Source organism: Leptosomus discolor, chromosome 3 (genome assembly GCF_034619465.1).
Source record: "Leptosomus discolor isolate bLepDis1 chromosome 3, bLepDis1.hap2, whole genome shotgun sequence".
Classification (NCBI taxonomy): Eukaryota; Metazoa; Chordata; class Aves; order Leptosomiformes; family Leptosomidae; genus Leptosomus; species Leptosomus discolor.
Genome location: NC_141393.1, coordinates 17,807,779 through 17,824,475, shown reverse-complemented (window position 1 = coordinate 17,824,475; position 16,697 = coordinate 17,807,779). Strand labels below are relative to the sequence as shown.

The 16,697-nt window shown below is 43.1% G+C and overlaps 1 protein-coding gene across 1 annotated transcript; it reads right to left on the bottom strand.

Annotated features, from left to right (window-relative positions):
• Positions 1-333: 333 nt before the first annotated feature.
• On the bottom strand, positions 334-16,099 carry DDX24 (DEAD-box helicase 24). Its single transcript, XM_009954038.2, has 9 exons — positions 16,073-16,099; positions 14,950-15,673; positions 11,509-11,886; positions 9,725-9,878; positions 8,822-9,337; positions 6,646-6,721; positions 5,847-6,035; positions 3,210-3,343; positions 334-1,454 (listed from the first exon to the last, which is right to left on the bottom strand). The coding sequence occupies exons 2-9, from the start codon at positions 15,665-15,667 to the stop codon at positions 1,223-1,225; spliced, it is 2,397 nt and encodes a 798-aa protein (XP_009952340.2). The 5' UTR covers positions 15,668-15,673; positions 16,073-16,099; the 3' UTR covers positions 334-1,222.
• Positions 16,100-16,697: the final 598 nt, after the last annotated feature.

The window sequence follows — 16,697 nt, the reverse complement described above, 5'->3', positions numbered from 1 at the left end:
GCAGCAGGCACTCAACTCCACAGACATTTTCTCTGACTAGCTGAATAAACCTACACCTCCTATCACAGCAGTGACAGTGGTTCTGTAATGTATGAGACACAAACACTCAGCCTGATCTAGAGCTGGCAGGTGAAGGTTCTGTGAGCTCCCACCAACAGATTCCAGTGCTGTGTCTTACTTTTTGGGTGCTTTTCCCCTCTCCTTGCCTGCTAAGGGCAAAGGGCATCAGCTATGAGGAGTCTCGAAATCTCAAGTGACTGAAAACAGACACATGCTTTGTGTTTTATAGCAGATATATTTCAACAAAAATTCAAAATATATTTTTTTGACATTTTAAAAAATATTTTTAAAAATTATTTGCCCAGATCACATTAAAATGATTTGAAAGCATAATCATCAGGAAGTACTCTTCAGAAGTGACATTTCACAACATCACCTTTTCCATTAAAGCAAAGGTCATGGTTCTAACACATTTTCAAATACAGGCTTAACTGCAAATATTAATTAATAGAACAATGAGTAGCAACATTTATTCCTCAAAACTACACATCTCCCAAGGTCAGTCCTGGCCCATTGCCACCTTGACTTTTTTCGCACATTCTAAAACACATTAATACAGGACTAAGGGAATTAGACCCAGTGGAAAACAGAACAGAGAAATTATTATCAGCAGAGAAAGAAAACTGGGGGAGATTTCCACAACCGGAATCGTAGACTTGCTGGTAACACCATCTATGTTTGCTGCCTTTCTCACTGAACTGGTTGCAGTAAAAGTCAAACCTCCCATTACCACTGGCTCAGATTGTACTCCAACTGTATACAGTCTGTGTGCCTTCTCCTTTCCTTTAAGGACATGAAAATTCAAATCAAGTTTTATCATTAGAGTATGCTCACAGTCAATTTTACCCAGTAACTTTCGTCCACCTCACAAAAAGGAGTAATAAACAGAACTATTTCAAAACTAATTAACTTCTATTAATACAGAGAGTAAGCAAAAATAAGTAAGAACGTAAGAAAACAAGATCCAAGACAAGATTCAACAGTAACTGACTGCACGGTAACAGAGCCCTTCAAATCAACATTTTGCTTTGTGCCTGCACAACCAAGTCACAGGCAACATCCTCTGACATTGCGCGTCTTCTCGCTGAGTTCCTCCATAAGTACTGACAGCCTCGGTAAGTTGTCCTTGCTTCCGTCACACTGACTGATCTTGCTCAGCTACCTAATTGGATTTTAACGATTTCTTGTTCTTGGCCTGTTGTTTGGACACAGTACCCAGAGCAGATTCTGAAATGCCCACTGATGTCTGAGGCAGGAGTAGTTTTCCAGACTGTGTTGGATACTTCGTTTTCATAAGAACTTTAAACAGTGGCTGGGACAACATATGTTTTAGCTGTTTTTTCATCCCCTTCAGCATCTTTTGCTTCTGGCTTTCTTCTTCCTCACTAGTTTTTCTTCCTTGGGGCAGAAATCAAAGATACAGAATGTTACAACAAGAGAAGAACTTGCATTGGCCTCTCACCGTGCTTTTGTAGTGCTAGGGGCAGATGCTAATCTCATCTTTCTCTCTCTAGCAAGGTCACTCAACTCCCATACAGTTTTCCAGTCATCAGTGACATTTCCAGACCACCCATGCTGTCTGCAAGATAACGAGATCAAGAAGAATCCTGACTACTAAGTAACTACACTCCAGGTATTCTGCTACATCATTCAGTTGGCTCTCAACCCAGAACAGACTTGGGAACAAAAGGAAAGGGGGCCCAGAAGACAGGGTATTAAACCAGGGCTTCTAGCTCAGGCAGAAGCTGCTTCTGTGTATTTTGTTACTTTATTCATGCCTCACTTCAGCACCTGTAAAACAGGAAGCCTTTTCCTCCTTATACACAAAAAACAATGAGGTGCTCAATTTAATAACATAGGAGAAAGAAGGGCACAGAAAGACTGGAGACAGTCAGTACGGTCAGAGGCCTGAACCGGAGAGAATAAATGAAACCAAAGTTGCTGTAGTGTAAATTGAAAGAACATTACTAAATCCTTTGTAACAGTGCAAGAGACATTTTGTTTATTGGAGGAATGACTGAGATTTTAATTGGTCTCCAACAAACTACGGAAGAATTGTGAGTAAAGCACGAATCTGGCAAGATTCTGGGTGGCAATTACAAAGTACTTCACTCAAGAGCCACAACTTACTTGGATTGGATGTGCTGTTTTGAAACTCATTTCAAAGCACAGCATACTTGGATTATGTCAAAACAAGACAGCAGACTGCTAATTATCTGAGAGCGCTCCTGAACAGTTTGGACAGAGATGATTAGTGCTTGCTTGCTTGCAAAGTGGCTGAGAACAAGCTAGTCCAGCCATGAATAAAGGAAAGAAAAAACATTAATCTGAACATTCTCCAAAATTAAGGCATCTGCGTATTTAGCAGCTAACAGGTTACAGACAGCTTAAGCTGAAGTGACCCAGGCAGCACCCCTATTCAGCATGCCTTCAAAGAACTGGCAGGAAATCATACCTTCAGCTCCTAAAATTTGAAGACAATGAGGCATTTGACAGCACATCTAAGCATTGAAAAACTTCATGGCATTGAACTAATAGGCACCGGTAGCTGCACAGCCCTACAGGTTCTCTGAGGCACAGCCTGCAGAACATTTAATTTTAAAAATATAGGACATTTACTTCTAACACACCACCGAAAAGCTCAGCAACTTGAATAGAAGTATTGGCCATTCAGCCCACACAACTCAACCTACATAGGGCTCACAAAATTGTCGGTGTTTGCTAGCACTTCACAGGTGTTCCCACACAGAGCTCGTAGGCTCCTGTCCTGCTGCCCAACTGCAGGGGGGTGGGAGAGATAAGCAGAAGAAACAGCTTTTTCTTTGACAGAGGGGACAAGACTCAAGCAGGACATACTGGGCTGTTAGATTACTCTGAAATGTTTGCCAGAAGCTAAACAGTTCTTGTCCTACAACATGTGGACTTGTCTGCAACTTGCCTGAACTGTCACACCCCATTTCCTCAGCTCCAGCATTATCTACTGCACAATCACCCTGCAAACACCAGCAACGCCACGTACTAAGTAATGACACTGCTTTCCTTTCCCTTCTGCCCTGCAGGTTTTACGAGTTTCTCTGCCATGGTGGGGCTTCTTCTGGACACCAGTGCTATGCGACCAACTGAGTATACCCATAAATGAGCATTTCTACTTGCCCATAAGCATGTCATCATCAAGATCAATCTCAAGAGCCTCTGCAGCTTGCTTGAGCCAAGAGTTGTGGTGCTTTGCCCGACTGTTGAAAAATTCTGCCTTCTCAATCTGCCGTGCCAAATTCATCCGCTCCTGCAACAACAGTACATTTTAGACATTACGATCAGGTTTAAATGTGGGGCACTTTAGCAGAGCCCGTGTTTGAGAGCACGCATTACAATGCAACTGAGGTGCAGAGACACTTAAACGCCCTACTGGTGTCCCAGCAGATGCCCCACGTAATAAAGACATGTCATCATTTGCTGAAGTGTTTGCCTTCTTCAGATCCACGACAGAACATGACTTCTAAAACATCTCAGCTACGAAACGTGCCTGAAAATTAACTCCTCATTCTTTAAACAAATCATTACAAACACCTCAGAGACATCAAGGACAAACCCTGATTCAATACCCACAATTTCCAAGTTACATATTTACATAGTACAGCTGGATCTTAAAGTTACTAGTCTCAGCAATAAAGGGCAGCTGCTAGCTTCATCCCACTCTGAAGAAGTAAGCTCCTGCAGGCCACGTGGAAGGAGCTACTCATGTTTTCAGAAATGCACCTGGATCTTGTTCAGGCACAGGACAAAATGTCCTGTCCTTCTTCCCAGCTGCACACAGGTGAACAAAGATGTCCAGCAAACCTAAGCTGACCTGCAGCCTTCCAGCTGGGCCAAGCTGTTTTAAATAACTAATTCATTACGGAAAGAAATTCTGCACTGACAGTAAACAATAATCAACCCAGCAGCAAGTTCTGCTGTCTGAAATGTGCCTGCGGTTGTACAAAACAAACCCTGTGCAGGAGACACTGAGCACCCCAACTGAATAGTCAGGTGCTGCACAGCAACAGCACCCTCCAGAACTGCCAGGATAATTAAGATGCAGACAAAGAGAAAATTAAACATGTAGTTGACTAATTAAGTCAGTCACCTCTTCTTAGAGCCTTACAAGAGATTTTAAATAGTTTTTCCATTTTTGTAAAACTTGAGTCCTCTTTTGGACTCTCCTCTACCCTTGTTCACCAGTTCTGCTCATCTCAAGTGTGAAATCCCTTCAGACTTTTCCTGAACTTAAACGAAGTCATGCAGAACCAAGGAAGGAGTGTGCCAAAGGGACAGATATAAAGAACCAGCAGCACTATTAGTCCCAAGTACAGCGGCTTTGTGATTAAGCCCAGGGCAAAGCGTAAATGAGACCTGACCTTGATAGGAAGGGCCTAGGAGGCTGCAGTCCTGTAATTACAATTACAAAGACATCTTTTCTGGGGAGAGGAGCACTATTATGGATAGGAGAGAAGACCGTGAGATGGTGGAGGAAAATTTAAGTGTGGAAACAATATTTATTTGCCATTAATTGACAGAGCATGATAAGAGCCAAGAACTACTCATCAAGAAACACAGAAGGGACCTCTGAAGAAAAACTCTAAAACCAACAGATTTCTTTCAGTAATCAGAAACATTTGGTGGGTGGAGGGGGGCACGGGGGGCGGGGGTGTGAGATGGGGAAAAAATAAGAAAAAAATAAATCAAATTCTCTTTGTTACTACCAAGAGGAGATAAATGAGTCTGTGGAAGCATTTCTCTGATTTTCTTCCTCTTTCAGAAAGCTGCAACTCCTGAAAGAGTCACGCTAAAGACCCCATTTGCAGCAAGCCTGGGCTGTGAAACTTGCTGACATTATTCCCAAGGCGAGCATAGCACTGCTGCCACTGGGGCAGACCCTGGGCTCAGTCCAAGCCAACTGGATAAGCATGAACCAGAATACCATAAGGAAGATAACTGTTGCATTATCTGACTGCTTACATTTTTCTCCTGTTCTCAATGACTGTGCAATATTCAGACACTCCAACCCCAGCTGGATTCCTTCCAAATGCACTATTTAAATATGTCCCATTTGTACATGGCTGACGTCACCCAAACTGTTAAGAGAATGCTGAGACATGAAACGGCCTCCTATTTGAGAAGTAGAAAATCTGCAGTGAACAGATGCTTTCCAAAAAACTCTTTACAAAATGGTTTTGTAAATCCTAACCATTTTCTATCTTGTGAATTACTGAATGACTGAATTCTCCTTAAAACAGGCAACAACCCAGAAAAAGGAAACGTAACTGGTTTGACAGGGTTCAGTGTCAGTTGTGGCACCACAGTACAGGAACTTTTAGAAAAGCAGACAACTCACTACTTCAACTGAGAAGAGGCAGATGAAGATCACTGAAGATCCCTGGAGCTGTTACTGTTCTCTAGTCTGTTCCTAACAGAAGAGGCTTTAAACAACATACTTAACACAGCATGCCGGCTCCCCAAACATACTCACTTCCCTGCGCTGTTGTTAGGAATCTAGTCAAGAGAAGCTCTACATAACAATGTGCAAGAAAAACGTAAGTGATGTTTATGTTTGAATACTTTTCTTAGGCCAGTTACTGAGGAGAAATCACAAATACTGATAAAAAAAGATGAAGTGTGATTAACTTAATTTTCAAATCCAGGTCCTGAAGAGTAAATTTCATCTGAAACTGGGAAAGAACGTGGATGGGCAATGCAGTAATATAAGTAAGCAAGTAACTACTCAGGCTGCAAAGAGCTTGTTTCTTTACCTTGATAGAAGTCATGCACTTGGTTTCAACTGGGAAAAATGGCAACTCTTCACTCTTCTCCAACGTTTTATAAATTTTCCTAAAATTGAGCAAGTCATCAGGGCCGATCAGCAATAGGCTAAGGCCTTCATTGGCAGCTCGGGCTGTTCTGCCGCTTCTGTGTACGTACAGCTCAGAAGTACGGGGGACCTGCAAATATTCAGAAAACCCATGAAGCTGGCCACGGAAAGCTAGCAGCAACCTGTCATGCTTCAACCAAGAAGTTGCCAGAGAACACTGGTTTTTATACACACATGGTACATGGCATGTAATGCAGCTGAAGGTAAAGTAAAAGATGATGTCTAGAGACACTTTTTGTTCTCTGGTCCAGTTTTCTTCCTTGCATAATCTTTTGTGAGTCTCCCCTAACTTCTGACCCTCTGACATTTCATTTGCAAAGCAGGAAAAAGTTGGATGTGTCCTCAGAGAAGAGTTATAGGACTGAGCCATTTGACACCTTTGGATATCAAAGTTAAGCAACAATCAAGGAGAATCATATCTGTTATGTAATTTCTCACATATAATCAATCACAGATTCATGAAGTGCTACCTATCCCAGTCAGTCACTGCAGCAACGATATCCTTAAGTACAAAGCACTACGGACAGTTAAATTAGTAATGATTAAATCTCTACACTCGGGACTATACTATACTATACGCAGGACCAAGAATCACAGCTCTGTAATGTTCAGGGTTTGGATCAACAAAAGCTTATTTCAAAACCAAAACAGTAAAAGCAAAAACATAAAAAATATTTAACCTGGTAGTGGATGACATGCTGCACGTTGGGAATATCAAGACCACGAGCTGCAACATCTGTTGTCAGAAGGACACAGCTGAGAAAGTGATAACATTTAATGAACATAAAATTGAAGAGTAAACCATCTGCCAAGGAACACAAAATACAGCGACCTTGAATTCTACCACAGCAATTTAAGGAACAGCTTTGTACTATATCATCTGCTAGAAATATGCTTTTTGTTTGCCCTTACAGAAAATGATACCCTATATTACATCAGAGGTTGTCTTGAAACAGCAATTCTTAAAGGAAAAAAAAAAGCAAACGTTACCTTTACCAGGTCTATTCTGTTTCATATAAAGAAATTCACGACCTTGCTGGATCCTGTGTTCCTATGCTCTTATTCTCTTCAATTCACAGGAACACTAGTGCAAATTGCTATTCAATGACCTAATCCAACCACTTGGAATGGGGGTATGCTCCCCTTTCAGCGCTCTGCCCAGGCTGGGTTTAAAAATATCTTTAGCTTGATATGACCACACCATTAACAACACAGTTGATCTTCTAGCAGGACAGACAGGTTATTACAAGTTTCATCAGCTGAGAAAAATCACATTATTAACATTATAGATTTAATTATCAGCTTTTTGGGGCTGAAATATCTTTTACCAAATTGCACTCAAATAAGTTCTCTCAGTAAATTAAAAGCTAGAAATATAAAGGGGGAGATTCTGTTCTGACAATTAGGTCTTTCTCCTTACCCCTAGAAATAAAGAACTACTCAAAAAAGTCATTCTTTTATATAAATAGTCTACTACAGAGATGAAAGTCTCCCTCTGGTACAGAACAATTAAAAAAGTCTCCCAGCAACTGAAACAAGTTACTTGTAGGTAACAGGAATTTGTTAAGATTTTATGCCATCTGACTGCATACTCTGTTGCTACAAGGTTCAAAGCAGAAATAAAATGAGAAAATTCCATAGCTTGCAATCTGCAGGAGGCAGTGATAGATGGTCTCATAGTTTTCTTCCTGCCTTGAAAATCCAGAGTCTCTGAAAATGCCCCATCTGACCTAGGCCAATGCTATCTATACTACATTTTGCCAAGGGATACTGCAGATCTATCACAGCAATTCAACCTCTGTTCTCCCTGCCTAAGTCTATTACCAAGGTACAAATTCCCACGCACAGCACACAGCACTTCACAGCAGAACTAAACTGTGAATTATGGAAGTACTGAAATCACCAGCCTCCTCCCGAAGTCAGCAGGAAACAGTAATTCTTAAAATGGCAGGACAGGCTTGCCTGGGTAAACCTGACTGCCCACTGCTGCTGAAAGGCACAACCGCCCCTACTCTTGCATTGCTTTAGGATACCTTGACCCTCAGGGAGCTATTTCATCTAACTAAACCTGCAAAACACTAATCCAGCAAAAAGTGGTTAGTTTTCTGAAAGCTTAGTGAGACGAAACAACTTACAAAAGGACCAAATGAACTGCAGAGCCAGGGCACAGGGGCAGAGAGGTGGGCAGGATGGTTACACAAGCATATGGCTGAAAACAGGGCAAGTGATAGCTCCTTCAGCAGCAATGAGCTGCCAGACCATAGGATAATTCAGGCTCCAAGAGACCTCAGAAGGTCCCTAGTCCAACCTCCTCCTCAAAGCAGGATGAGCTATAAGGTTGGACCAGGCTGCTCAGGCCTTCATCCAGTTGAGCCTCGAAAACCTCCCAAGAATGAGCAGCCTGTTCCAATGCCTGACTGTCCTCACAGACACTGTCCTCCTTCTTATATCCAGACTGAATCTCTCGTTTCAACTTGCACCCGTTACCCCTCATCCTCCTACTATGCACCACTGTGAAGAGCCTGCCTCCATCTTCTTGATAACCTTCTAAGAAGGGCTGCCATTAGATCCCGACAAAGTCTTTCTCCCAGGTGAGACAATCCCACTACCCTCAGCCTCTCCTCTTGCAGAGCCAGTGCTTCTTGACCATCTTGGTGGCCTTCTACTGAACTTGTTCCCGTTCATCACCTCAACCACCCTGTGAAAACTCATGCTTAATCATTAAAAACCTGGCCTCATGAACAGGGGACTCACATCCTCAGCTAACTCCCCCAGCTGCCTCCTCTCCCCGCTACCCTTTACACTACTCTTTACCCTTTCTTTATTTCTCTACTAGGAAGTAGCAAATCAAGTTACCTCTCTCGCTCAGCAAACCTTTCCAGGTTTTTCAGCCTTTGCTTTTGATGCATGTTGGCGTGCAAAGGAAGAGGATCGCAATTTAAGATTGTGAGGAGAGAACTGAGACGTTTCACACAATCTATGCTGTTTGCAAAGACCATGGTTCTTCCTGGATACTGGAGAAGAAAGTAATAGAGATAATAGTCCTTCTCATTTGTATTACAGTGGATTCTGGTTTCTGTCAGAGTTTCAACAGTAGCCTCTTTCCTTGTTAAGTCTATTACTTTGGGTTTGCCCTTTATTCCTACTTTTTCCATTAGCAATTCTAGTTTGGTCTTCTTGTCCATCTTTTTAGCATTCTTTTTCTGTAAAACTCTTATGGGAGTCTGATGGACTAAAGTCAAAGTGGCAGAAAAAACAAAAGTCTGTCGTTGAGGGTTATACTGTGAATCATTTAAGATTTCCAGCAACTGAGACAGCTCTAAGAAGTGACCTTTCTCAACCATTCTGTCTGCTTCATCAATCACAAGGCACCTGTCAAACAGAAAACACACAGTAAAAATACACTTGTGCAGATAAATACAAATTTGGTACACTTAAAAAGAACTTTTCCTGATAGACACATAAGGGAAGTTCTGCATGTAAAACCCAAAGGAACTCCAGGTATGCTGGGGTAACTACAGTAGCCTTTCACATTTCTTTTTGAAAAACGAGGTTTCTAAAGGAAAAATTAGTTTTTTGCTACTGGCTTTAACTGACATTTCCCTCCATCAACATAACCACTGTGCATTTCAAAAAGCACTCTGGCAAAGAAGTAAGTGATCCTACATAGTCTAAACTATTTAATTAGTTAGCAAACATAATCAGTACACAGTGACGCCCAGTTCAGTATCCAGCAGTTAGTTGAAAAGGCACCTTTACCTGAGCTGCCGAAGATTTGAAAGATGTGGGTGTCTCTCTTTAACTAACTCCCACAGACGGCCTGGGGTTGCAATTACAATTTCTGGTTTTCGATTCAGTACACGTTCCTGCTTCTGTGCAGCCATGCCTCCAACTAGAAGTGCAGTCTTAATGCCTAGAACATAAAAATAATAGTTTTTATCTCACTAATTTATCAGCGGATGTCTTTATATACGTCCACTCAAAGTAGTATTTTTTGGCCACAAACTTCAGGGCTTTTATATTACACTGAGCACGCAGCAATGCCTTCGATTTTAGAGAAAAATCCTATTATAGTTAAGACGCCAAAAATAAAGTAGGCTTTCTTTAAGTGCATCTGTATTCTAATAGCAAGAAGAATCACACATGTCCTCCATAGCTGTTAGCTTCGTTTACCTGTACTTCAGCATCTCATGTTTTGTCAATTATATCTGCATGAACAAGCACATTCCTGTTATGAATAACCAACAGGCCCCTCCAAGAAGTAAGACTGAGAAATGCTTGTCTTGCTAATAACTGCTCCTTTGCTATGGAATAATCCTAACAAGAATATTTCTGCCCAATTAATAATTCTCTAGACTGCACAGTGGCCCAGATCCTATGTCAGCTTTAAGCAATTTGCTCAGGTAGTAAAAAGAGCTTAGCTTTGGAAGCACAGACTCCACATATGGCTTATTTCACCCTACTTCTTCAAAGAACTCACTGGTCCATGACAAACAATGCTACTGTGCAAGATTCCTCCAGTATCCAAGCTACCACAGATCCCTCTTCTCTACTACTTGCGGAACGCCATGCTTCCAGGTGGGGATTTTTTTTCAAAGTGAGTTTGAGGCAATCAAGGAAGCCCACATCAAAACATTTTCTCTCCTGCTGCAGCAACTATACATCAGTTGGACAGATTTTTACACATAAAAAGCTCTGCTCCTGTCAGAACTGTACTGACATAAATTGATAATTCAGGCTAGGATTTAAAATTAGCCTTGTAATCAGTTGTAGAGTGATGAGCACGGCAGGACGTATTCACACCAAAGGAAAATGTGCTTTAAAGCAGTTCACTGCACTACATATCCTCTTCAAGAAATAATTACTACTGTTGGAGAAGCGGGGAGTTGTTTCCCAGTTCTCCCCATCTTGAACAGTTTCACATCCTCATTCACTTAACAGATGCGCCAGCCTCTGGTTTGGAAGAGAAAGGAACAGGATGGAACTGCTTTCATCAGACATGATATTACCCAGCAATATGCTGTGGCCTGGCTGCTGCAGGAGGTAAATCAGACAATCCAGCAATGCCTTCTACCCTTAAAATTTATGGCCATAATTTCTTTTTTTGATAGATAGACCAAAATGATATATATAGATATATCTATATCTATTATCTACATAGATCAATAGATCTGACAAAAAAGGAAATTATGAGATATATATATTTAAGATATATATATACCTATAACCTATATTATCCAAAATCCTATGAAGTTAGCTGTGGCTGGGCATCTAGTGCTGGTTCCGTGCTGCTAAAGCATGAGTCAATAGTTATTTGAAGGAAGAAACATTCTGAAGCAAAATATCCCACATTAACTGCTTGCTTCCACATGCATCTCACTGAAGAATCTTAACGCAAATATCAGTTACTAGAAACCCTAACCCTTCAAAAGCCACTCCAATTTTATGATGCGGAAGATACTGTGGCACACATTCTGGCTCAACACCAATGCCAAGATCCAATTCCAGCATAACCTGGGACATGGCCTGTGGGTTCTACATACCTGTAAACTTTGCAACTGCATCAATGTGGTGTTTTACTTGTACAGCTAATTCTCTTGTGGGAGTAAGGACCAGTCCTAAAAGAGGTCTCTTTTTATGGGAGCCAACAGTATATGTCTCATCACCAGAATCAAATTCAAAATTTTCCAGCACCTTCACACAGCCTGTTGTGAAAGATGCATCGTCTTCATCTCCACTATCTTCAACCCGCTGACGGGTTAGTTTTTCTGCTTCATCCTCATTTTCCCATCTTGTTTCATCATGATGCTGATGGGACTCTTTCAAAACACTGTCATTTCTGGTTGTTGAGCTATCTGATTTTTGCCACTGCAGCACAGAGTGAATCATTGGAATTGCAAATGCAAGCGTTTTGCCACTTCCTAAAAAACAAAACAAAACAAGAAGAATAATACAGGTTGACAAGTCATTTATTTGAAAAGATGAGAAAAGCAACACCCAATCACACATTGTTCTTAAAAAAATACAGTTGTAACAGACACAAACTCTTGATCTTTAGAAGACCAGAAACTTGCAGCAATAGCATCTTTTCTCCAGTTCCCTTTATACATCTCCTTGAGGTCACTAATAGCATACTTCCTGGGGAATAGGTATTTTTCCAAACTCTATGAGGTCAGGCAGATTCATTTGTTCTGAAAGTGTTTTTTAAAAGCTGCAGTTGCAGCCAAGTTATTTTTAAAGAACTGTATGCCCGTGAGGAGAATACCATGCCCTAATTGACAGTTCTGATCAATGTTCTCCAAATAAAGGAATAGCAAATGAGGCCAAGGACAAACTGGAATGTACCTGAAGGATTCACTGCCATCTTCAATTTGTAAACTGTGTTTACGACTTTCTAAGAAACTGTATTTTGAAATACTCCACTGTCTAATTTCCTGATCTATCACCAGCTCACAGTTTTATAATCAAAACACATCTATCTGATTTAAAACAGATAATCCACTTTGTTGGGGCTGACAAATACAAAAATGCTCCCCTGACTTTAATTTCAGGGGTTCACTGTACCAAACTGCAATTCTCATCCCTGCCACATATTCCCTTCTGAACGATCTGTCACTAACAAAGATGTTAGGAGCAACCTGGTAGCACATCTACCCCAGTTAAGGTTCTCATAAATATCAGTTCATTGATCACAAAAGCAGCAGTGAGAGCACAAGACACTATTACACCATTTCTGCAACAGGCCGCTGCTGGGAAGCAGTCCTCTGGAAATCTCATCTCAATTCCTTGAACACCGTTTGTCCACATCACAAACCCGTAATAGTTTGCCAAATTCAGCAACACAGAATTTTGCCTATTTAGGGGAGAACCTTAGTATCAGTTAATAAACAGCTAAGCCCAGTATTGTTATGCTGACCAACACTGCTGCAAAGTCTCCTCTTACCCACTTCCTCATCTTTCTGAATGTCTGGGAGGTTTCTTATGGCTTCTGCACTTGAAGCAGAAAATGTTTATAACGTGGATTTGCAGAGCACTTATACAATAAGATTTTGTATTACCAGAACATCTGTTTTTAAGATGAAGTATACTGCTGATCTTGAATTAAATGAAATGCAATTTGGCTGGTGCAAACGTCAGTACTGCACCCAGCTGGATTGTGGCTGTGATAATGAGGACTATTCTGCGGGCACTATATTCACCCACAAATTAAACAATCACCTCACAGGGCATATTGTCTTCACAACACACAGATCACGTACCACAGGCCTACAGAACCAGGAGAAAAGTGTATCTTGGTACCCCCAGACACTACAGATCAAGCTAATTTATGCTCTCTTAAACGGTTTTAGATTGTAAGATTTTACAGAGATAAATTCAGTTCCTTAACCAAAAATTTCATTAGTTCTACACAGCAATGAGCAGAACTGGTCAGATCCACTGCGAAAACAACAAGCCTTGACATTCCCTGCACCTGGTCTCCCCAGGAATCCACTGCCATATCAAAACCTTGCCTTCTCCTCTATGTTGCTGCCAAAAAGGGAAGATGAATAATTCTTTCACCTGCCACCTTCCTCCCTCAGGCCCAATACTAAGGGAAGCTGTAAGATGTAGAAAAAAAGAATTAGAGAGTTTCAGCCTCTCCCAGCTGCTGCACTTCCTAACAGACAATTGTCCACATCTTCTCTCAAGTCTCTACAGGAACACCAATGACCCACTGGGCTCTCTGTAGAGAACCTGGCTTTCTCTCATGAAAGAAAATAAATAAGCAAAGCACAGTCCTACTACCTCAGGGATATGCAAAATTAGACAGCAACAACACAACCTGCCACCAACTGTGCTTTCCATTCTGCAGCTAGAGAGGGACTTGCTTTCCAGCACTGCCAAAATGGCACTCTTTTGCAGCACAAAAATACCATTCAAATTTTCAGTTCCATTTTCAAAAACACTCCCTGTGGGGCTTTCTGATCTTATTAAAGCTAATAGCACCAGCCTAGCTCCTAACTAAAATAAAAATGCAAATGACTGCATATCTTATTAGTTACTATACTTTCATGCTCAAGAGCAGTAAATTGCTTTACAAGACAAGCAGTGAGATAAAGCAACTGGAACAGATGAAAAGAACGCAAATGAAGCCTTTAAACCAATGTAGCTTCCAATTATGTTTCCTATTTTTACTTTTTCTTGGGAAAAAAGTGTTGCACTGCTAAAGAAGACAAAAATTCAAAGGTATGAGCAGCAAAAAAGTTAGAGGGAACATAATGCTCTGACAGTTCACAGCATTAAGTAAAAAAGGAGCTATAACAAATTTCACAAAGACTAGCAATGCTCAAAGACAAAGGCATGAGCCAATCACGAGCTGGAAAAGAGACAGTACCTCTCAAGTTATCGATGTAACACTCACTCCAAGCACAAGCAGTGAGAAGGGCCGGTGACAACCAGAGACAGTGATTGCCCAGAGGCAGATCACAGGGTGGGCCTGTTGTGCTACCATAAAGGCCTAGGCCATATTCACACCTGACACTGTGCCTAGTATTTATTTACCACTGTAGCGAATCATCTTCAGAGGAACCTAGTTCTCTGCTTTGCCTTGGCATGAGGACGTCCACAGAAAGTAAAGCTGTTGTAAAAATGACCCTGTTGGTTTCATTAATTCCACCCTTTGCAGTGTATCACCTTACTGTTCCCAAAATAGGAAACAATTTGGGAGACAACAGAAAAAAATACTTCTGCCAAAAGCATAAAAACTCATTGAGACCTCAGTGCTTTGCACACTGTGCCTTGTAAAAATGGAACATCCAGTGTTTGTAAGTGTACAACGTCTAATACTTCACAGTGAATCATTACTAATACACTGGATATGAGCTACAAGCTCTGCTCTTACATATAAATGCTTCTGCTGCCTATAAAAACTGGTAACCATGAGCTGCATTTAAAGAGGGAAGATGGGAAGTTCCCAGCAAATATACTCAGTGTAACGCTTGTACCTGTTTCTGCAGCACCAAGAACATCCATATTATCCCGGATGGCAGAAGGCAACGCTAAGGCTTGAATAGGAGTTGGAGCACTAAACCCCAGGCAGCTCAAGGCCTGCAACACTGGTTCAGGTACAAACAGGTCTTTCCATGCAGACACATCAGCTTTGTGATCAGTTGAGGCAGATAAAACTTCTGTTGTCCAGTTTTTAACTTTTTTTGAAGAAGGTACTGATGGAAGAGCTTCCTGAGCTTGAGAAGTCTTGGGTTTAGGTACCTTCTTTTTCTTTGGAGCATCTTTTGTGCTTGAAGTGCTCTCAGCCACATGTCCATGGTCCTCACCATTTGCTGCTTTGATTATTTCGTTACACTTTGCCTCTTTATCAACCGGCACATCCATTTCTGCTGCATTAGGTCCATTGCTTTTATCTGTTTTGCTTCTCAAATCTCTGTTTTTCTTTTTCTTTTTGGGAGGGACAACAGATGCTTCCTCCTCCTCATTGCCTTCTGAAACATTCTCAGCCTTTCTCTTCTCTTTTACTTTCCCCACTTTGGAAGAACTTACTAGTTTGTACTCTGTAAGTTCCTCCAAGCATACCAGATCTCTAAACTCCTCATCAGCAAACAGACTGGGGTCGATTTGCACAGTTTTCCATTTTCCTATTACTTCGATGCCTTTTTGTTTAAATTTAAAAGAAGATTTAAATCTTCCTCCTTTTTTGGTCTTCATTTTTACCTAAAAAAAATGGAGGGGGGGGAAGTAGGGCATCAATCAAAAGAATGAGGACCAGATCGATGACATTCAAACGGGAACGCAAGGCACTTTCACCTTTCTTTTTTTTGAAGTATTATTAACACTAACGGCCTTAAGTATAACTGCAGCAGGACAGGCCTACGGCCTCACCCCTGGAACAGCTCCGAGGACAACCAGAATCGCCGGGCAAATCCCCGCAGGCCGCGAAGCGCTCCCGCCCCTGCCTACCCCGGTTACACCCCGCCAAGGGCCCAGCGCGGCCTCCACCGTCGCACACGAGAGCTCTGGACACCTGCCAGGAGCCCCGGGAGGGCCGAAGGCCCCCACCGGCCTGCAGCCCTGGGACAAGGACCTCCCCTCCCCCACCCCCTCAGCACTTACCGCGCTCTGCGGCCCCAGGACGGCGAAGAGCCGAGAGCGGTCGCGGGGCTCTGCCCGGCCGCGGGCGGGGCGGGGCGGGGCGGGGCGGGGCGGGGCGGGGCGGGGCTGGGCTCGGCTCGGCTCGGCTCGGCTCGGGTAGCCGCCGCTAACGCCGCCACCCGCCGCGTGTGCCCGTGGGCGCCGCCATTGGCGCGTGACGTCACTCCGCGGCGCCCGCCAGCGCGTTCTCAGGGGGTGGTGCCGGCCGGTGGGAGGAGGCGGCGTACGCATGCGCCGCCGCGGTGGGCGGGCCGCTGCCCTCGTGAGGGAGGTGGCGGCGAGTCGCCGTAGGACGGGCGTCGTGGTGGCCGCGGTGCGCGCTACCCGCCGTACGCGCTACCCGCCATCTGCCCGCGCGAGGGCAAGCGCCCGCGGTAGGGGCCGAGTGTCCGCGCCGCCCGTCAGGGGAGGTGGAGCCCCCGGGGCCCTGGCAGCCTGGTGGCTCGGCTTGTCGCGTCCCTCGGCGAGGCGACGTGCGGGGGCGGGGGTCGTGCTGGTGGCTGGGCCGTGCTGGGAGGTGCCGCGCAGCTGCCGGTGTGCGCTGTGTTCCCCCGGAGGTAAAGCGTGTGTGCTGGTGGTGGGTGAG